Source organism: Chaetodon trifascialis, chromosome 7 (genome assembly GCF_039877785.1).
Source record: "Chaetodon trifascialis isolate fChaTrf1 chromosome 7, fChaTrf1.hap1, whole genome shotgun sequence".
NCBI classification, from domain to species: domain Eukaryota; kingdom Metazoa; phylum Chordata; class Actinopteri; order Chaetodontiformes; family Chaetodontidae; genus Chaetodon; species Chaetodon trifascialis.
The window spans coordinates 7,998,018-8,021,223 of record NC_092062.1 but is presented as its reverse complement, the minus strand read 5'-3'; the positions used below and the strand labels follow the sequence as shown (position 1 = coordinate 8,021,223).

The window sequence follows — 23,206 nt, the reverse complement described above, 5'->3', positions numbered from 1 at the left end:
ATGTTTTTAAATATAGTTTGTGATGTGTGGATCAGTGTTACATTTGGAAGCTTTGACTGTGAATCACGATGAGACAATGTTGCCTGTGTTAACCAGTAAAACTGCCTGCAGAGCTCAGCAGGTTGAATAAATCAAAATGATGTTTCTGATTGCCGCTGGAGCCTCTGATGCCCACACCTCTACTTCATGGTTTGTGAACACGGCATCCAGTCTCCATGGGTTATCTCTGACCAGCAAAGCAGCATAATATGTGCCAGTGTGTCTATTTTTTACAAGCTCTTAGTAGAGACAAGGGGACTGTTTTTTTCTGCTCCTGACTGCATGCCTGGATCTGCTGAATGCTGATGCAGCAAGTGACAATTACCTTTAAAAACACAAAGAAGTATTGTGCCCACTGAGGCGGCAAAGCAGGGAGTGAATTGACTAATTAAATACATCCAATGCTGAACCGTCAAGGGGTTCTCATTTCTTTTCTGCCCTTTCTCCACAAGTGCAAATGAAGTAGGCTCTAAATAACCCATTTGTTTCAAGCCCGCTGAGCAGAAGGAGCTCCTCCACATTACTGGCTGCTGCTGCTGCTGCTGTTTTGAACACACCGATAGGCACAGTCATCCAGACGGCTTGAAGAGTTGCAGGCACTCTTTGTCTTTCTCCCCTTGATGATAGACATTGGAAGTGTCAAAAGTTTTTTGGCCAGTGCACCGCCATGTGTTGACACTGTGCAGCTCATTAGCCTTTTCAGGCAGTTATCTCCTGAAAATTATCAGCCTGAGCAAAGTTTTAAAGAACTACTCCATATTCAGCCTCAGGAATTAATTAGCCATGGCTGCAGGACACTTTTTGCTTGCTCTTATTTTACATGTGTACAGTACAGTGTATGTATAAGGGACGTGGGAAATGATAACCAACTGAAACCACATTAAATGCCGTAGACTTTCACTGTTTTTCTGTGAGGTCATTATTCTGGGATCATGCTTCATCTTCGGACAGACATCTCTGTCATCGTGGCTAAACTTATAACCTTGATCTTGGTGAATTTCATGCTTGTCATGTCTGACAAATGAAATCACGCAGCAGTGATTCAACCTGAATACTGAAACATTTCAAAGCTTGATGATTCCACCAAGACGAACACACGAGGCACAGTGGTGCTCTGGGGTAAACTGTCAAGTATGGTGCCATGTTCACCATCTTAATTTAGCTTGTTAGCATGCTAGTATACGCTGATTCCCATTACAAAGTCCACCTTAGGCTGATAAGGATGTAATTAGTTTTGCAGATCAAATCATAAACTAAAGCACAGCACAAATGAAAAATTTGACCAGATGATGGCACTAGCTAAAAAAATTCTTTGGCGAAATTGAAATAATTCATCCTGAGGGGCATATAAAAGCCTATAAGTTTTCAATCAGTTCTTTAGTTGTCAAGACATTTCACTCAAAACCACAAATGTCAACCTGGTGGCACAAGAGAAAAAGACAGTGGAGCACCAAAACCATTAGGATTCATCCTCTGCGAATCATGACTGTCTGTACAAATTATCCTGGCAATCCATCCAACTGCTGTTTAGTTATTTCAACCTGGAAAAAAGTGGTAGAACAGCTGACATTGCCATTCCTGGAGCTGTGAAACTAGTGAGGCTAAAATAAAAGGTAAACATGTACAGCTGTCAACAAGTTCCTCAACATTTTGGAGAGCTGAGGATTTTATCTGACAGTAAATATAAGTTATTGTGTTATATTTTACTTCACAGCAGGAATAAATTGTGAGAAACAACCTCTTTATTTTCCGAGACTGGTACTAAAGAGTGCAATTTGAGGCAACTCTTCAGCCAGAACTCCCTGCTTCCTCTATGACTTCTCTCCCATTGGAGACGAATGTCCATTAAAACCACATGTGACATCACACATATGGAGTGATCAGGTCTACGAGCACCACAATATGAATTTCATATTGGATTTTCCAGGCCTTTGCCTTCACTAATGTGTTTGATATTATTTTTGGATTAAACGAGACAGCGATGTGTGACATTACAACGTGGCCACTGTAGAAAGAAAGAGATCCTTTTGGGAGAGGTCAAGCCACAAAGCTTGTCTCATCTCTGAGAGGAAATGAGGCATTAGATTGAGTTCCCGTTTTAGTCACCCAAGCCTAATGGGTCATCTATCCTGAGAATCTTGGAGTTGTTCTGTGAGAGAGGAATCACAGAATCTTTGCTCTTTTCTGGAGTCGTTATAAAGCTGAAAAGTACAGACAAAAACACAACATTGAAGTCCACTTTGTCATATCCATAGTTTTCATAGGACGACACAGGTGTTATGGTCTGTTCCTGGATTTGACAATAATGTACTATGATCCTACTCTGGCACCTGGATCATCCAATTTGCCCATTTATTCTATCCACTTAATTCATTGCTCTTGCACTTGAGAGGTCAAACACCTCCAATCAAGGGCTGGACTGAGTTTCAGAATGAAAATACATTAACTTGTTGTAATACTTCATGTACAAACCATTGTTGTCAGATATGAAGTGGAGTGCAAAAATCCAATTTTTCAGTTGAAAGCCTTTTTTGTAGGACTGAAATGACACATGGATTGCCATGAAATTTTGATGAAGATGATTGGTGGTGAGCTCCAAAGGACGAATTCCAATGACTTTTTTGATCCTGCGAATTTTTCCTGGAAATGTCTTGAAACTCCTGGATGGATTGTCATAAAAAATTGGTCCAGATATCCACGGTGCCAAGAGGATAAATCCTACGGATGGCTTTGACTTTCCATCCAGCAGCACCAATTAGATGGACTGGCACAAAATTTAGTGATTGGATGGAGTGCCATGAAATTTGGTACACACCTTCAAGTCCTCCTCATGAACTTTGATGAGCCCTTCAATTCTTTCTTCTCTTCTTCTTCTCCAGTACTTTGGTTTCTGTCCCTGTACCTGCCAAAATAAAAACTTGGCGTGCTGATTAGCCAATGTTTGCATGTTAACACATAAGCATGCCACCATTGACATTGTGTATGCTGATGTTAGCACTTAGCTGAAACCACTGCTGTGCTGTCTGAATAAGTACAGCCTCAAAGAGCCGCTAGCATGGCTGTAGACTCTCAGTCTTTTTTTTATACTGTCATCTTAATTCCAAAGTCATACTGTCTTCCCCTCTTGCTTCAACTAATTACCCCATGACTTTAAGAACCACCACACCCCCTACACCCATACTTCAGCCTTTATCTGCCTCTGCAGATCCCCATCTTGGCTTTCTAACAAGGCCATGGGGCATATCAGTGGGGCCTTCAGGGGCTCATTAGTTCATCCATTGGTTTCAACAAGCCTCCGTGGCAACCTTGGAGCAAATCCATGCCAAGCCTTCAAGCAGGTGTAAACCACAGAGTCAACCTGCTCCTGGGGAAGAATGACAACAGCTGCCTCAGCGAGCATGAGGCAAAAAAAAAGAAAAACACATCTCAAAACAGACATCCAGAAAGCACTTTCTGGAACTTATACTGCTTATGACAGCACAATGACAGAAAACTGCTTACTGCCATGAGTGGCTGATCCAGTGTGAGAATACAGCATGTGAGAATGAAACTTGTCAAATGCAGCAGCAGTATTTCTGTTGTTGAGGCTGCAGAGTACACATCAGCTTTTGATTTTCAAATGCGATGCAAAACCTCACTTCTAACTTTGGAAAGAAATTGTGGCGGTAGTTAGTGAAAGACACGGACTGCGTTGAAAGCTCTGGTCTGACAAGCGGGAGACATTTTGAGCTGACAGCTGACAGAGGAGATGGAGGCCCTGCTGGAAGTGGGGTGATATTGTGCTGTTTCTGCCGCTGCTGCAGCTTGATATCTCCTCCAGCCCGAGGGAAGATGAATCGGCTGCTGCTTGTCTGGAGTCTGGAGACAGAGGAGCTTTTGCCTCACTGTCGGAGGGCAAAATGCTTATCGGCGGTTATGTTCGGCATGTATTATGGAAAAATAAGCATTTAGGTTTCCTGTAGCTGCTAATCCACGCTCCTGGCTGAGATACATGGCGTGTGGTCTTGCATGCTGGAATACCTTGATTCAAAAAGAACAAAATGCTTTTTACAGGTAGAAGCTGGGCATAAAATAAAGATGAACAAATTAGCACTGATGCAGCAAACAGCCTGGCAGATCTGGCAGATTACAGACTTTTGCTCCAAAATTGAGATCTTCTAACTATTTAGCAAAGATTGATCACTCAGCTGTGTCCCATGAATGAGTTGACAGCTATATGGAATGCTGTTTCAGGGAGGATCTCAGTGAGGGATGGATAGAAATGGGAACAGGAGGAGATGAAGAGGGTGATGTTAACGACAGGGCAATCTGTCAGCACTCACAGCTAAGACAAATGGTCCAATCTACACAGACGCATGTCTCCTCTGCATGCCTCAGGGGTATATCCACTGCTGAAGTGGTGTGACTATTTGGACATTCGAATGAAGAGCAAGGTGTATAAAAAGGAATCGATCTTTTCTTATGGTAATATCAGACAACTCTTAAGCTGTATATGTCTATTGTGGCCGTAGAGGTTACAGAGATCTTGACAAAGTTACATTGTCTAGAATCTCTGGCCGGTTGTTCAGAATTACAGCTCCACTCACCAGACTCACTCACAGCCAGTGCACCTGTACATGTTATATATGTGAGCTGTACGCTGGCTGGAAACAGATGCACAGACTACATGCATGGAAGTGTGCTTGTGGGTGTTTGTGTGACACCTTACACATCTTAGAATCGCCAGGTTTTTTTATTTTATTCTATTATTTGTTCTTTTATTCCAGTGTCCTTTTTCGTCTCATCTCTGTATGTTTATGAAACACATACTTGTACTTAAACAGCAGTGCTTTGAGCTAAATGCTAATGTCAGCATGCTAACATGCTAAGTAGTTTAGCAGGCATAATGCTTTCTTGTTGAGCACCCTAGTTTAATATGCAAGCATGCTACCATTTGCTACTTAGACACAATGTTTGGAATGTTTTTGCAGGTATTTGGTTATAAAGCAAATTTTCTCCTTGCAGCTGGGTGAAAAAGCAGGAACGACAAAGTTATTAAAATTCATCCTGAGGGTCACATAAATGTCTGTACAGAGTTTAATGGCAATCTATTCAACAGACCATCACTGCAATCCACAGAGCCATGCCGCTAGCATGGTTAGACCACTGTGACAACACACTGGCAATTTCAGTCTGCAAATGTAAAAAACAGTGGATGAAATTGGAGCGTCCATCTTCCCGGCATTTCTAGAACACAAGAAAAACTGTAGCAAGGGAGAGAAATGCGACAGGGGCACAAAATTGCTCAGCACATTTTCTTTCCTGTCCTTCCCTTCTCTTTCTCCAGGAGCTTCAGCTGATTGTAGCCGCGGGATAAAGAGGCCTTTTGTTTGTGTAGCCAACCTGACCCCTAGAACACATCCTTCACATGATAAACCCAAGAAAAGTGGAAACCTGGAAAGAAAGCGAATAATAGGCAGAGACATATTCCCACTGGCCAACCAGGATGGTTTCCACAGTTTCTGTGTGCATGCGTGCCAGTTTGAGTGTTACCCATTGCCTCGTGCCAAAGAGAGGCCTTTTGTCTGTTCCAATATATTTCCATGAATCTATCTTTAGATTCATCATGATGAGTCCAGTTTTCTGAATGGTTCCAGGACTGTGCACATTGTGAGTCTCTGAGGCATTAATGTTTTGAGGTGCGAGAGTCCCATTTCCTGGAGCTGTGTCCAAATTATAGTTCCCTCTGCAAGTCTCCCAGGCAGCTCATTCTATTAGACAGAAGCCTTTATTCAGAGGAGAGTTTGACGCTGAGTCAGAACAAAGACCCTCGCTATCCCACAGAGGCGACAGGTGGAGGGAGGGAGGACGTTTTGACAAGTTGAGAGCGTCATCTCATCTACTTTCTTGTCAAAGTGAACCTTCCCTTCCCTATTTAATACCTTCCTACAGCTCAGACAGAAAAGATGGGCTATAATACTTTTTGCATTTCCTTGTCTTCTTTCAGTATTACTCACCATAATTGTTCTGGGGTGGTGGGAGAAGTCTTAATGATAGACATTTCAAACTCTTTAGAAAATCAAACAGAAACTAATCAAACAGCTAACCCCTTAGAGAGGCTTTATTAAAGGTTGAATACAGAAACTTTCAGCCATCACAGATGAGCATTTCTTGATATGATACCTACCTAAGGCACCCCTACTATTTCTATCTCAGGCCTTCCAGATCAGCTCTCCTTTGCATTGTTTTCATTTGCTTTCTGTAAACAAAGCTGTGCCATTCAACCTAAATGTTGGACCTGCATGTCTCCTCTCAACTATGGCCGAGTCAGTCCTCACGATGCCTGCGGCTGTGGGTCTGGCAGCGCATTGTGCCAACTTTAATAGCTTCTGTAACAAAGTTAAGAAATGATTCACTTCCATTTGCTGAGGGCTACATGTATTGTACTGTGCTGTACTGTGTGTGGGGAATGAATCATGGTCACCATATCCAGTTTTTAATGTAATTCTTGCAGAGGAAAGAGGAAGGGAGAGACAGGCAGGGTTTTTTCTACTCTAATTGCTGTGCATGTTATTATCTGTGGGGACGTTTTTACCAGTGATGATTTTGTAATTACCATACACTAATTTTAACTGTCACTTTTGGCAGCACCATACTGTGGCTTCTGCGCATTCTTTGATTTTAATACGTCGAAAAAAGTAGCATCCTCATAAAGTGAACGAGTGAATTAAAAGTTATATTCCCCTTAATTTCCAAACATGCAGTATCACAATCTGAATCAGCTTCGTTGTCCAAGTATGTGTACATATACAAGGAATTTGACTCTATATACAGGTGAAAAATAAGTGTTTTATATAAATATAGAATATATTGTCTATGCATCAATGTTTTTTCTTACTTAATCTCTTGACCAAAACCTCGTGTAGCCTTGTCAAAGTGACTTAACTACTCATGGGAAGTACTGTGAAAACAGCTGTGTAATGTTCTCTGTACCTCTATAACCCAGATGATGTCATCAGGGTTGTGGCTGAAATGTTCTGTAAATGTCGGACTATTGTCCATTGATGTATGATACGTATGACGGCCCCGGTGCAGGCAAAGTTACTGGGGCACATGTCTATCAACTTGTCACATGATCAAATACAGACTTGACATTGGACAACAAAAACATATTTATTATCCAGAATCGTTATTGCATATACATATATGACAAAAAATAACCCCAAAGAAAATAAGTAATAATAAATAATTATTTATTTAATTCACTAGTCTTTTGTAGTTTATTCATAGCTTTTGTAGAATGTATAGAGCTTAGTTAATTAAGCAAATAATTTTGTTATAGATTGCCTATGATTGACTATTTTACCAAAAAAAAACCCCAAAAAACAAAGAAAGAAAACCATCAAGCCAGGAAACCACTAAGCCACCATGCTGCCTGCACTTTCTATCTTAATGCCCCTCATATTGTCCCTCCTGAAGCAAATGTATCTTTACAAGGCAATATATATTTTATACTCTGAACTGAATTTATTTTATATCTTTTTTATTTGCTCTTTTTTTTCTACCTCTCCTTTTTATTCTTACTGTTGTAACAAGTGAATTTCCCCAGCGTAGTATCAATAAAGTCTTATCTTATTTTTACCCCTTTAACCAAGTGATTTTAACCAAATTTACTTAAATTCCCTCTTACAAATTAAAAGCTGAATTTCTAAGCTATAAAACACTTGTTCAATTCAATACATTCAGAGCTTTTGCTGCTGCACTCACTTGGTCTGGTATGACCACAAGCTTATGTTGGCTACTGTTCACAAACTTAAGATTTTGTTATATAACTGCCTTAGATGAGTCATTTAGCCGACTTTATGTTTTTCCTCTACTTGTGCTTCTTTTACACTACATTTTAAAATGAACAGCCATCCCATAATTATCACCTGGGGCCATGGTTGGTGTTGTTCAACAAACCTCACAAGGGTTCTTTTTAACTGATTTGCATACATTTGAACAATTTCTTAGAAAAGTAAGTTTTACATGATTTGTGTCTTCAGCTCATAATCAGATGTTTTGGAATTGAATTCCAGAAAACAGTTCAGATGAGCAGGCAGATGATTTGTAGCTTTTGTCTGTAAGCCGTACAGTTCTCTATTGTTTTCACACCTCTAAATGATGCCTCTCAGGGTTGTCAGCGTCTCAAGCAGGGGATGTTATCACAGCAGCCTTTTCCCTCTGATCTCCCTCTGCCTTCTTGTTATCCAATAGCTCCTTTATCACGTCAACTGCTCTATCACCACACTACAGAGTCACTGCAGAGGAGAGCGGCAAGCCATGCAGACTGGACTTATGTCACTAATGTTACTGCGTGTCACACGATTGCGGTGCTTTTAGGGTGTAGTATGTACATCTCATCAACGCTGGTGAGGAAAATGCAGCTCCTTCTGAGGGAGGGTGACTAACTTGCCAGTAGGGACGATGATGTGATTACAGTGTGTGTGCATGCACAGCTGATCTGTTGTCATTAACATTTTACACTCCTCTTTGTAACATCAGTGTAGCACAGCATTATTGCCTGTGGCCTTGGCCTGCCTGCAACCCTGCCAGCCTTGTTCAGGATCACTGCTGATGAAGAGAGGGTGTTTGAAAACTCTGTTAATGGGCACAACGAGGAGGAAGTGTTTCATTTTTCCACAACAGCTGTCTGCTTGACTTTGCGCACACACAAACACATGCACACCTTTATAGTCTCTGCCATGCTAATTAAAGCTGGAGTTTACCTGATGTCTATGAAGGTAAATTATCTCTAAATCTGTAGTACTCAATTTAAAAAAACAGATTTATGAAGCATATTTCAGAGCAACCAAATACACGATCGCACTAGTCTTGAAACACCATCATTAATTATACATACACACACATGTACACACATTTTATATATTTGCTGAGGCTCTACATTCACATATAAGGGGGATATACTGCAGTAACTGCAGATTTTTAACCAAAGTGTCTTAAGACTTAAGAAGATGTTATGTTGAGCTATCAAGAAATGTCCAGTCACAATCTGAATTTCAGATTTCAGAGGATTACAAAAATGTTGCCTCGAGCACAATTTGCTAAGAAAACGTGTCCCAAAAATATCAAAAGTGTTATTTATGCAGCAAAATGGATCCTTTCAGAGTGTCAGATTATGACATACAGCATATTCTTCTTATTGTTACTGATCTATTCACATTAAAGCAGCAGTGATGTAGTTGGTCAAGGAGGAGATGATGTTTTTTTTTTGTATTGGGCATTTTCATCTATAGCAGGGGATCATAAGAAAAACCTTACTCTGTGGAGTCATGTAGTGGAATAAAATGATACATTTGCACAAAATGGAACTACTCAAATGAAGTACAAGTACATCAAAGCTGTACTTAAGTATAGTTCTTCAGCAAATGTGCTCAGTTTCCACAGCTGCTACTAAAACAGCTGATGTATGGATTCAGCCAGCAAATATGACCATCTTTGGCTCTACGTACAGCTGCAGGTGCAGTTTTTCATCCAATTATTTCTCGGTCAACATTTTACTGTCTTGTTATATTAAAATAACAAATTATAGCTTTTGCCGAGCTCACATTTTTCAATGACTGCCTCTACAAGAGGCAATCTTAGTAAAAGCTTATAGTGCAGCTAATGTATAGAGAGACTGAAGTGAGATTGACAGTGTGTGGGATAGATCATCGATCAATACATTTAAATTGTACTATACTCAAATACAACATACGCACAAAACACGGACAGAAATGTCAGCAACAATCAGATGCGATCCCCAAAAAATGAAATTTTCTGACAGTGAAAATGGAATTATTGACGGTTATGGGAGGATAAAGTTTTGTATCTCAAGACTGGAAGAAGAGTGCAGTGTCAGCTCATTAGAAGCCAAGCTTGACTGCATGCAAAAGAAAAACAAGAAAAACAAACGGGTTTTGAGAAAGAAGAAAGAGACCTGGCTCGAATAGGGTAGAAGTGACACAAAAACAGAGCTCATTTTACTTAATCTACATATAATCCATGAAATCAAGGCATGGTTTGTGGAGGAACAATGCCCCACACACATCATTTCATAACTTTCTCTGCTTTGGCTGCGATCCAGATGCTTTTGATTTACAAGGATTCATTTGAAATAAATGAATCTTAGACAAACTGTGTCTCTGAGGGACGACAAAAAATAGAAGTTGAGAAAAAGATAAAGGGAGGGAGGAAGCATCAGGAGAAATGGCACATTTTGTCTCAACGCATCCATTCTGAAAAGCGAAGAAGCAGCGACTTCACCACAATATATTTGTGGTGACTGAATCGACACCTATTTTGGCTGCCCACTCATGGACCCCTCACCCACAGGGCCAGTTGTCAGATCAAATTTTCTGTTCATGTTTATCCCCACATTGTGAAAGGGATTTGGGAAAGAGCGTGATAGATTAATCCCTCCTGAGCTGCACTTTTTTGTATACTCCAATGAATTGCAAGAATTTTGGTTTTATCAGGACAGAGTGGATTTTTCAACTCAAAATGCTAAGACAATATAGCAACGGGAAAGGTCTTAACCTGGTGTTTGATCTTACAGAGAAAATATGGAATAAATGAGCCTGTATGTCGAGTGAGCAGCAACTTACAAAAGCTAATTGAGTTTTTATCCTCCTCATCTCGGATTGGCTCGTGTACAGAGGGGTAACCGGAGAGATCCTAATTGCCCAAAGCGTTGGCTTGTGGACGGTAATAGAGGTATCGTGGAGTACTATCTGATATCTACATATGAAGCTCGTGTTACACAGCACTTTAAGAATATTGCATTTCATCTGTCGGGAGGCTGTCTGAGCCTGTACTGTATCTGAAGCCTATTTCATTATTCTCCTGCGCTGCTGCCAGACTGCTTTGCTGGCATGGAGACTCGTCTCATTTCATACAGAGAATAGAAAATGACAAGATGGAGCGCAAAGGGGCGGAACGACGTACTTGACAACTGGGGGCCGAGATTGTAACTGGAGAAATGTGAATGTAAGTATTTTCACATTCAGTGAGGCTCCCAGGAGAAAGGGCTCCATCTGAGGTGCCGGATATTATATACACATATGGAAGGCTGACAAGGCAGAGAGCCCTGAGAGTGACAAAATGCTGAAAGAGATTATCAGCCAAGACGAAAATAGAAGTGAACACACATAGAAAATACACTGTAAAATAACTATAACACTTTGGACCTTTTCATCCAGTTAGTTGGCCAAAAAGCAAAAAAACTTTTTTATTATTATTTTCTTTACCATCAATTATATCATTTCATTTTTCAACTCTGTATTTTTCAGATTTTTTAGAAGTCTTTGAACACATTTTTTAAGTTATTTACAACTATTTCCTCTTCCATACATTTCCCATTTTCCTTGGCACATTTCAGTTTCAGTTCATTCACTTTTTCTTATTTCTATATGATAATGAGATGGGTGGGCCCAAACATGGCCAGGGCAACGATTGGTTAATCTTTCAGTCCACCACTTCAGGTCAGAGAACTATTCATAAAACTACACCCACCAGTGCTGTTTAATCATCCCTGTACTGCACAGCATGCTGTTGCAGCATTACTGTATAAACTCTTGGCTATCACACATTTTAGCTGGCAAGCTAACGTGTTAGCCAGTTAACACTAGACAGTCTGCTTTTATCTTCATAATGTTACCTTCATCTTGAACTGCCTGTCTCTTTCGTCTTCATCGAGCACCACAACAGAAGGTCTTGGACTTTGTTGTGTTATTTTCAATATTTTGGTGATGTGTGTGATTTTAAGTCTCCTTTCTTGTGTCAAATAAACGAAACTACTGTAGAACTAGCTTTAAGTGTCATTAGAAAATATGGAAATACTGTTTGATGAAAAAAGGAAATAGATAAATGACTAAACATTTGCCAAGTCCAAAGAATAGATAAGAGTCTAAAAATAAAATTAGCAAGTAAATGAGTAAAATAGTTTCATTTTTTTTATTCAAATTATATTACCAAAACAGAGGTAAGGAAAAAAAAGGTTTCTGCAGCTTAATTTACATGTTGTATTACATGGACTACATTTTATCAGACCCCATAACATGGCTGTAACATGGCTGCATCATGTAATTATGCTGTAATATCATGTAAGATCAACAGTAACATAGTAATAGAGAGAAGAAGAACATACACGTCCAGACTAAACACATAAAACCAAGGAGGTGCAGCTTTTTTGATCTGCCTTCTTGAATAAAGAACTGTGAAAAATCAGATCATTTTAGGCAACATAACATAAACATAAGTCCTATTTCCTCTGTAAGTGCTGTAGCTGGAGGAGCTGAATCAGTGTCCACTTCAACACCTCTTGTAATAACGGATTAATGGCAGGAGCACAGCTTTCATTTTCTGTGTGGACCTTGTTACAGCATTTCTTCAAGGCCTGCTGAGCATTCTAATTTGGAGGATAAAAACTACATGTTTTTAAATAGGGGTGTTGCGCCACATGCCCTTGTAAAAGTATTGCAGGATGGCATGATCGAGCTCCTCCTGGCTCTCTCTGCTCCTCGTGCTTTGCTGCTGTATTGCTGAGGTCATTACTCACCGTGACACCCTCTGCTGATCTACATCATATTACCAGGCGTTTAATGTTGTTCCCTGCTGACCATATGGCCTCCAAAAACAGCTATCAAGAGGACGGCCAGGCTCTAAATGCATCATCACGATTGTTAAATTGCTTCCCTCAGCAAATCTGCTGCTGCACTTCTTTTGGAAAACTATTTCATTTTTGCTTTGTAACTTTAGTTGGCATTCTGGTTGATTAGATATTGATCATCTCTGAAGTACCTTGAGAAAATGCATACACCATGAATCCGAAATCTTTTTATGTCTTACCTCCTGAGTTCTAAAGTGCCCAGATCTCAGTGTGACAAACAGTCTGGGTTACAGTGGTTTTTCCATTCTGTGCTCTTCAAATTGTCTTTACAATTCACATTCCAAAATTGGGAAGAAAATCCACACAAAGAGCAGAAAGCAACCAAGATTATTTTCCGTACAGACCTGAGGGTACCATATTTTCCTAGTTATTCTCTTCTCTAAATCTGATTCATTTTGCCCTCTGAGGTGCAGCACTACTTGCCTCAGATTATATAAGAAGCCCTCTAGCTTTACCAGATGGCAAAAATCTGTCACAAGGCTTCCACAGTTTATTTGGACATTAGGGGGAAAGAATCAACACTTGCTCTTGGTGGTGGCCTCTAGAAAGCGGAGAAGAAATGTACAGACACACACATCTCACAGTGGTGTTTAGGTCTCATCCATGTCCCTGTCCACAGGGAAAGCTTAATTTTTCGAGTGGAAGTGCCTGTTGCAGAGAGGATTTACCAAAAGAACTACTACCCACTCATTACATGCCTGTCTTTAGAGCTTAAGCTCACTCTTAGCATGTTAGTCTTCCTGTGTAAAGACGACAATGAAAGGAACAGTTTGGAGAACGTGCTTGTATGCCATCTGGACAGTTAGATGAGAGTAATCGATACCTCTGACATCTCAAAATGTAAAGCTACAACTCAGAGTCGGTCTTATTATAAAGACTGGAAATGAGGAAACAACTAGTCTGGCTGGAAGAAAAAAAATCCATCCTCCAGTATCTAAAGCTCATTAATTAACATGTTACAGCTCTTGAATCTGTTGAAGTGTAAAATGACAAGTTGTGGTTTTATGGGCACTTACTGTATGTGTGACTACTTCTTGGCTGCGTGCAGTGACTTCCTCGTGGTCACTGTGAGCTTGAGTGTTATTGATCTTCTCATTTAGGCCTGTCTATCAAACTCGTTTAAAATTCAACCAACAACATAGGACAACAAAGTCACATTAAAGACACAATGAAGAGCGATAATTGAGAAAACAGGCACACCAGGTCCATTTAGAAGCCATTCTGGAGGTTTTGATCATGTGATGAGCTGTCGTGGAATTGGAGACGTTAAAATGTCTGAGCACTGTTGGGACTTCTCGTGTTGGCTGAACATGTGTGATTGAAAGCTACGAAACAAAGACTAAACGGATTTTGTGGTGAGATTGTTTTCTCTCAAGGTCAAGATTGAGTTTTGAAAACCCAAGTGAAATAATGAATAAAATTATAATACATTAGGAATCATTCTCACAGTATGGGATAGTTTGCATCAGTAGTTAAATAATTCAATGTCAAACTTGGAAATTCAATGTCAGATCTGTTTTAATCTTCACACTAGTGCACATAAAATAAGCTGCTTTTTGCATTTCTCCATTAAGACATGAGAGGAAAGACTGATCAAAATAGTTGCCACTGTATTATTCACAATTGTAAATACAATATGTTTAGCATACAAAAGGAGCTAAAAAATAGCAAATAATCTCAACACAGCAAGGGTGGCAAATTACAAAACATAGGTAAGCTAAACACTGGCCTTTTCCTCACATTACATTATATTTACATTCCTTTATATAACTCTTGTATTGATAATACATCTGTTACTTGATAAGATTGTAGTTATGCAGCTGATTTAAGGGCTGTAGGAGTTCCAGCTTCACACACTGAGTATAAAAGTGATTAAAGGTAAGTCATCTGTGTTCACACACTGTAAATAGCTGTTCACTCAGAGCTGTGTGGATTTAATATTGACGCAGTATAGACACAAAGACGGTGTGGCTGGGCAGCACAGTAACATGATGCTATGAGCTCAGGGTTGAAGGTGTAATCTGGTTCAGATCAGGTTTTTTAGACGACCAAACCCATGTAGTAGTTAATCTAATAATTTCAATTTAGCTTCCTGTCTCTTCTATCTCATTGTTGTTGCTGCACTAACAGTGCACTACTCTCATTAACTGACTCACTGAGAGGTGGTTTGATCATTAACACTCTCATTTAGGCATCAGTCTAAGGGTGATAAACACCACAGTGAGGGTCTGCTGATCTTTTATTTTATTGTGACTCTTATAAATTGGGTAAATATAACCAAAAACAGATATTTGAACATAAAATACTGAGTCCATGGAGCATTTTCAGACCTGTTTTTGGTGTTTCTGACAAAAAATGAGGAGCTATGTCAGCTTAGGGCCACCAATCTTCTCTGCACACCTGTCAGGATATCAGCTCATTTAAAAAACAAATGAGTGTAAAAACACTGGAACATCTCACTCAAGAACAAACACAAGGAGCACTTGACGGTTGGGCCCAGCATCAGACGAACATGTCCGCACATTAATCAGTCTCTAGTGGTTTTAAAATGACGGAAAGGCTACTCTTGTCCCTTCATGTTACAGACTAAATTACAAGGCGCAGGCTGGGTTTCAAGTTTGCGTTGACGGAAATGTATTGGAGGGAAACACCAACTCATTTTGAGACTGGCCCATTGATCGATGCTACTGTGTGCAGAGAAATCAACACAGAAATCCTCCATGTGTGTCTGATGGATTGTTAGCTGCATGCTGTGCTCTAAGGTAACACTTCAACATTTACTATGCTGAGTGAAGACTGACTTTTGAGACATGAAAGGTTGTGGGAGATTTCTCAAACAGTCTGACCTCTAGATTCATGAGACTGAAAAATGAAATAGCAGAGCTTCTCTGATGTAACCACGGTTATTTTTGGTGTGTGGATTAGATTAGATTGTGTCTTATTTCATATTACATTTCATGGTTTTTGTTTTTTCATTTTACCTTTGTGATTTCTCTGCAATATGTTCCTATTTTTTCACTCTGTGGATGCTAGCATGCACCTGATCATGTGATCTATCACTAACAATGGGAGATCTGGGTGAGATCTGTTGATCATCAGGACATTATCCTGCAGAGGGAACACTTATGCAAATCTTGTAACATAACAAAAATATTTTTTAATTATTAAATCTATTCTCTCAAGTCTTCCAGGAGTAAAGGTCACCCAGAAAAGGTCAGTATATTATTAACATTTCACATCCTCAACTATCATGCAGTTACTCAACATTCAGTAAAAGCAAACTAGTAACCTTACCTGGCCCTCATTGTTGGCAATGCTACACATAAAGGTCACTCTCAGTACGTTTTTTGACATTTTACATGCATCATGTCGAGTTCCAGCAAGCACAGCCATCAGATATCTTAGTCTGTGCGACAATGCTGCGTTCGCCTCCTGATCTCCACCCATCTCTGCATCTGTCCCTCAAGCACATGTGGCAGATGCCACGCCGCCGAAGCTCTGTTGGAGAGGCCGCAGCGCTGTCAGCTCAGATCCGTCTTCGTTTGGGAGGCTGCTTGTTCATTAAGCCCAACATGGCTCAACAGGAGGCAGGCTTTCACAAACACGCTCATGTACGGCATCATAAATCCACATTAGAGAAGCTGAGGCATCTCCCCTGGAGGGAGGTTGCAGGGGTGGTGGTTGAGGGGGTTGATGACAAGTAGACCGGGCCCAGCATACAGCATACAGCTAGCTACCTGCCATATCCACAAGCAGTGGTGGCATATCAGAGTGAATGAGGGAATTTCTTTTGCTAAAAAAAAAAATTCTTCATCATGATTGCAGTCTACAAAGCGTGCCTCATGTGACTGCCATTTACATAGCTGGATTTTTTTCCAAAGGAAAGGTCAGCGGCTGGGGCAACTTGCCAGGTGTTTGTGGAGCAGCAGACCAGTGCAGTGCAGTGAATGTAATTACGGGAAACTCTGGCAATCTGATAACCTGCCAGTCTGTCTCTCAACACTAGGAAAGTGCACTGGCATATTAAATGTGGCTAAACAAACATGGCCGTGAGCGGGGAACAGTGTCTGTGTGTGCCGTATCACTGGGTAGGAGTAGCGGGTGGTACAGGGTTTGACTGATAATGGGCTTTTGAAGAACAGTACGTTTTGCAACTGATTAGTGTGAAAGAGTTTCAAATACTGTTTTGCTTGGAATGGTTTAATACATTAAAGGGTACATTTAAACTATTTTCAAGTCTATCTAAATATAATACTCACTTGCAGCATCTACATTGAAAGAATTATTGATCACTGTTAAATGATCTCCTTTCCAAACCAAGAGACTGCAGCTTCTGTGGAGGGAGGACTGACCAAGGATGGGTCAACTGCGGAGAAGAATTTCACAGAAGCATGGCGTGTGCAGTTTCCCTCCCTAACTCTGCATGTTGTGTGTGTGACTAATAAAGGATGTCTTCTTCTTCTTCTTCTTCCTCTTGTGACTGTAACTGTAGTCTTTCTTTTTTCTACCAAATTACATAATGTGTTTTTGCTTCATGAAGCTGTGCTAGTGTATTACCTATAGTCATCTATTTCAGACCTCCACAAGGCTCGTGGATTATGGTGTGGCAGAGAGAGATGAGACTTTTGTTCTTTGACTTTATCTTGAAGCCAGCGCTTCTCCTCAGGCTGGCACATCCATTGTCTGGAAGGCTAAAGAAAGGGAAAGATTACATGGAAGATTGCAACACAGCTGGTCGTGGCAGCCTTACACTGCAGGATGGACAGGGATTCGTATATGGCTGAGGCTAAAATGAGGCTTGTTCCTTTGTACCTTTTAGTGTTTCTGTGGACAGTGTTCCCTTGCTGAGCTGCTGGGGAAGGATGGCAACAAAAGGATGAAAGTTTGCACTAAAAACATTTTGCAGGATCCTAACATGCTTTGTCTAACTCAGGCTGCCGGAGTCTCATATTAGCTGCTGCAGGAATTTGAAATGCAATTTTGCACTGACACAAGATTTTATTCCCCCACATCTTTCAATGCATTCGCACAAGGAAGGCTTCCCTATTATGAGTGAGTAATGTGTAAGACAGAACTGACAGACCTGAAAAAACTTTGAACCTGTCCTTTCAACCCGGAGTAAAAATAATAGAGCACATTCACGCATATTTGATAATTAAGACCACCAATTGACCATCAGTTATACAGTGAAAGCATTGGTCTCAGTATGTCATATCCATCTTCATAAAGGTTAATGACACTCGTTCAACATCTCAGTGACACCATAAGTCAATGACCAGCTATTTAGACATCGAAGATGTTTGGAGACTAGTGTTAACAAGCACAAAGGGCCCACTGAGTGAGCCAGAGAAGGTGTCGCTGTGCTAATAGAGCAGAAAGTGCTCCCCACACTCATCCGTTTTTTTCTTCTTCCTTTTCAACCATTCACTCTCTCGTTTGCTTTCTTTCCTTTTTTTCTCCTCACTGTAATTACACCTGCTCTGCCAAGCGTAGCTCGAGGCGTGGCTGGGCAAAATCACTCGTTAATATGAATCTGCAGAGAGTATGAGGAGGAGGACTGCTCGCTGACAGTCTCTGTGGAAACATTAGGTTATAAGCAAGCTGCACCTGTATGTCCCTCCTGGGACAAAGAGGTAAGGAAGCCTCACTTCGGGGAATTGTGTGTGTGTGTGAAGTGAGACCATCCATTTTCAAAGTGAACCTGCAACAATTACAAATCCATAGTGGGGAAAAAAGTGCTTGTACCGAACAGCCTTTGGGCTTGGGAGTGCTTCACCGGCTGAAATCAACCTGTAAAATCACAGTCGCCCAAGAATGTCAGAGAAATGAAGGTGTGATCATCCGAAAAGAGGCCTGAGAAACACACCTCAAAGCCAATGAGAATAATAAAATTAGAATAAAAACATGCAGCATATTCCAGACAACTACACACTCCTCCTTTTCTCCAATACTGGCAAAGCTGTTTTTGAACGAACGTCTCCTTGACAGAGATTTCTAGGCGGGAAGTGTGAAATTAAAGGTGTGACGACACATCCTCAGCCTTCTGAGACAGCCGAGCGACTGCTGTGTTTGTCAGGAGACATACAGAGCATTAACACCAGCCAGAGCACCAGACCAGACAGATAGTGTTACACCGCGCTTCCCTTCCTCATGTCAAACGAGCGTAATCAGACGCATCCAGAGACGATCAGAATTATGGCAGCTGCTGAGGGCGAAAATGCTTCCACAGATATGCCATGACGACACGCTGTGTTGCGGCGAGATACAGTGAGGGGAAATCTGTGCACGAGCCACACTGTTCTACCACGAATGACATGCAGCTCCAGGCTATGCCAGGCTAAGCTGTTAGAGATTGTTGAGTCTTTGTGCAAAAGAGTGTGGAGCTGGAGGGAGAGGGACATTATTATCTATCTAGACGCTCTTCAAAAAGGCCAAGGAAGTTCACAATCATTCCTGTGTGCAGACACAACAAACATCTTCATTAATTTAGACTGCCAGACAGAAAAATGCATGCTGTACTCTTCAAAGGATTCCCACGCATTAATTATTAATCCATACTATACTGGACGGCATGAAAAACAGCAATTGTCAGACAGGTAGAGACACTAATGGAAAACACTTTTTCCGAGGATGCCAGTTTCCTTAAAACAGGGTTACATGAGAGGCAAAGCCGCTTGAGCTCATTTCCATAATACCTCTGTGTGCCCCACAAGAATCTTGGGTTCACTGTGTCTTCATTAGCATGTGCCATGAAGCAGCATACACCACTTTCTGCTTTTTTTGCAGCTGGGGTATACTGAGAGGCTTTCAGTGTATGCTGGACTCTATGGGTGAGGGCTGTTGGATGTGAAACCTACCCACTGGCTGCAGCTCAGACATTATTTGGGGAATTCGCTGGAGAGCCAAGGATTTTTATCATGTTCACAGCAGGAAGCAAATTGGACGGGAGATAACAGTTGGCTACTCTCATCACCTATAGACCTACTGAAAGAAGAAGCTCATTTAAATTCAGACAGTGTGTCATCTATTCAACTTCTCAATTTGACTTTATTTCCTACCAACTCACTTGTTAAGATAAACAGCGCTTTAACTGTTACCATAGAGTCTCACTCATTGTTCAGCTCGTTGACTGCAGTTCAGAGTTAGTGTTTGTCTTATGTTGCACGCTAGCTGTGGGGAAACTTCAGGAATGAGTCACTTTCCTGCATCAAAGCCTTTGGATCACATTCCTCAGTTTTCAGATGAAAAAAGTCCTTAGTCGAGACACGTAAGCAGCAATCCAGAGGCATTTTATTTAGCTGAATATCTTCACAGAAAAAAAGAGCAATTACATCCACCTACTAAATCCAAAAACTATGCCATGTGCACTATAATCATTCAAGAGGGGCGTACTGTATACCACAAATTCACATATTAAAAAGAAACAACTCATAAGCAAGCGGTACAGCATTTCTCTGCAGCAGAGGCATAATGAGAAGGATGCAATGATGGGCAGTATGTGTTCTTGACAGATATTCTTCCACTTAAAAGTCAATGTATTCCACATGTTTATCCTTTAGGAAAAGTAAAAATAGAACATATCACTCTTCACAAATCCCCAAACAAAAAAAAACCTTCGCCATGATTCATTGTCCATGCAAAGTTCTATGGAATAAACGCAGTTGACATCACAGCTGCCAGGTACTTGTATAAGACATGCGGCAGTGGCTGGATGGAGGGTGAGAGGAGGGTAAATTAGGATTTGACAGGTGTCAAATCTGAGTAGCAATGGTGGGAAAAAGTGGCAGGGGGAGGAAGACTTTCATGCAAATCTTAACAGTGTAAGTCACTGAATATCTCACTGTGGGGTCTCCGACAGTGTCCCATCCTCTCTCACACATCTGAGTTGATGCTCAAGTTGGCCAAACGTGGGTCAGAGTTTATCTCGTACCTGTAATGGTACCCCTCCATGTGGTCCCTACAAGCATCCCGGATGTTGTACATCCAGCGCTTGATGCCTTTTCTGTTCAGGTAGAGCACCAGCAGGAATATGACGCCAATCAGGGCCAGCACCAGCCCCAGGAAAACATAAGAAGTCTCCAGCACGCCCTCCATGTCACTTGGACACTTCAGCTGTGACTGCTTCAACTGCAGGAGCGGCTGGTGTCTCAGGCCGTCTGGGTCCAAACAGGTCATGTTCTGCGCGTCAGCGATCTGAGTGGACTTTTTCAGCCACATTAGCATATCCTCGATGAAGCAGTCACAGCGCCAGGGGTTCCCCGCCAACTGGATGCGGAGGCCAGGCTTGAGGCTGAACTCTGCCAGCATGGTGGGGGCCATATCCCTCAGGCTGTTGTCCCTCAGGTCAAGGTCAATCAGCGGCGGCACCTTCAGCGTCCCGTTCTGAATGGTGATGATAGAGCTGTTCTGCAGCCTGAGGGTGACCAGGCCGGAGAGGCCGGCGAACATGTCATCTGGAAGAATCACAAGGTCATTGTCGGACAGGTCCAAGACTTTCAGGTGGAGGAGGTTTCCACTCTGCAGGACACTCTGCAGCAACGTATCCACAGTGGAATGACTGTGAAAAGACCTGCTGAGGTTCAGGACCTGCAGTGTGTTGTTCTGAGAGAAAGTGATGTTACTGAAACTCTTGATTTTGTTGTTGCTCAGGTCCAGCCGCACAAGGTTTGGCAAGTTATCAAATACATGTGCATCCACAGACTCCATCTCATTCCCGCTGAGATAGAGATCTGTTAACTGTTCCAGGGGGGTTGGGAAAGAGTCCACACTAATACGGGAAATGTTGTTTCCTGTGACGAAAAGGAATTTGGTTTGGGTCGGTAAAGAATGCGGAATCGCGTCCAAGCCCTGGTTCTGGCATTTTACAGTTTGTGAGAAGCACAAGCATTTGGCCGGACAGCCGTGACAGGACAGCGCGACGGCGAGCAGACAGAGCAAACCCAACATTCCGGACTGATGCGTTGTCCCTCCGCGGTTACATCCGCACGACGTGCTCCACATCTTAGATCGTGCAAATGTGTCGGCGCAGAGCGTGCGTAAAGATTACTTTCCAACAACCCAACCCAGTCACTGCCTTGCTCTTCCACGGGGGGCAAGGGAAAGTTTTTCAACTCTGTTTCCCGCCTTTGTCCTTTCGAAAAGTGCTCCCACTTCCAACTCAGACTCCATACAACTACCCCCAGACCATCCTCGTTCAGGATAAGGCTACATTTCCATGAAGATAATGGTGATGTGGACAAAGCTGGCAAACTTCTACAGTCCCGGCAAAATAATCGAATCCGACGTTGAACGTGAATAACTTACTCGTGTTCCGGTTCCCAAACAGACAAAGCTCCCTGTCTACCGAAGGTGCCATGCATACATACGTAGCTTCTGCGTGTCGCTCTCCCAGGCTGGAGTCTGGAGGGAGAGACTAAACACATCAGCACAGAGCAGACCACTGGAAGGTGGGAGCATACCATTGTTCACCGAAAAGGGGGTGAGCACAAAACTCTTAGAAGTTTCTTGTCGATTTGAAGTCGATTTTCCATTGATTATGACGCCAGATTATTTGAATCTGACTGGTTTGTTGAGTATCTATTTGTCAAAATCGCAAGGGGTTTCCTTAAAAATGACCTTGCCCTGTGGCTTGGGGTCCAGGGACCTTCAGGGGTCCCCGAGAGAGCTCCAATGACGTTCCAAACAATGTGAGCAACTCAGCCTGACCACGTCGCTGTGAGGTGCGGCAGCAGTTTATATAATACAATGTTGTCAAATATGTTCTGATCACACACTTTGACAAATATGCTGAGATTTTTTTTTTTTTTTTTTTTTTTTTTTTTTTTTTATACTTACCAAGCAGAAGCATAATTTCAGATGTCGTTTGTTGGAATAAAATATCTTCACATGCAGAGGATATTTCATTAGTAGGGAAATGACTGTTCTTTAATGGGGAAAACAGTCTACATGCAGGCAAAAGAAAAAGGTTTCTGATTCTTTTGGGAAAAGCAATCTGTTAGTGGCTGAAAAAGCAACCGATAAAAGCCAGAAGACAGTCAGGACAGGAAACACATTCATCATTTGATCCACTGATACTGTCACATTACTGAACCCATTATTCACTGCTGTTTACTGAGAGACGCAAACTCAAAACAAGAGCAAAGAAAAGATGACTTGCCATCAATTGGATGACGGTGCCTGGTTCAGACTTGAGATGAAAGTTTGAAGAAATATCTCAAATATTCAAAAGGAGTTCATCCTTTTATGTAAACAGCCATTTGAAAAACTACACTTTGATGATTTTTTTTTCATCTCCAACAATAGATTTCAATAGATGAATGAATGAATATACTATTTTATATGCCATGTTTATTGTCCTCATGTGTCCCACAAACGTAGCTCCTGTGACATCAAAGGGTCTCTGAAAAATCATCATTTCTGGCATGGTCTGCAATGGTCAGACTCTTTTCATCTCTTGACATCGTCTTTATTACCTTGTAG

The 23,206-nt window shown here is 41.4% G+C and overlaps 1 protein-coding gene across 1 annotated transcript; it reads right to left on the bottom strand.

Moving 5' to 3' along the window:
• Window positions 1-20,000: 20,000 nt before the first annotated feature.
• On the bottom strand, window positions 20,001-22,123 carry tpbg (trophoblast glycoprotein). Its single transcript, XM_070965509.1, has one exon. The coding sequence runs from the start codon at window positions 21,725-21,727 to the stop codon at window positions 20,600-20,602; it is 1,128 nt and encodes a 375-aa protein (XP_070821610.1). The 5' UTR covers window positions 21,728-22,123; the 3' UTR covers window positions 20,001-20,599.
• Between the last annotated feature and the right edge of the window lie 1,083 nt (window positions 22,124-23,206).

Excerpts from the sequence above, each read along its gene's own strand:
- tpbg (XM_070965509.1), bottom strand. The coding sequence starts at position 21,727 with ATGTGGAGCACGTCGTGCGGATGTAACCGCGGAGGGACAACGCATCAG.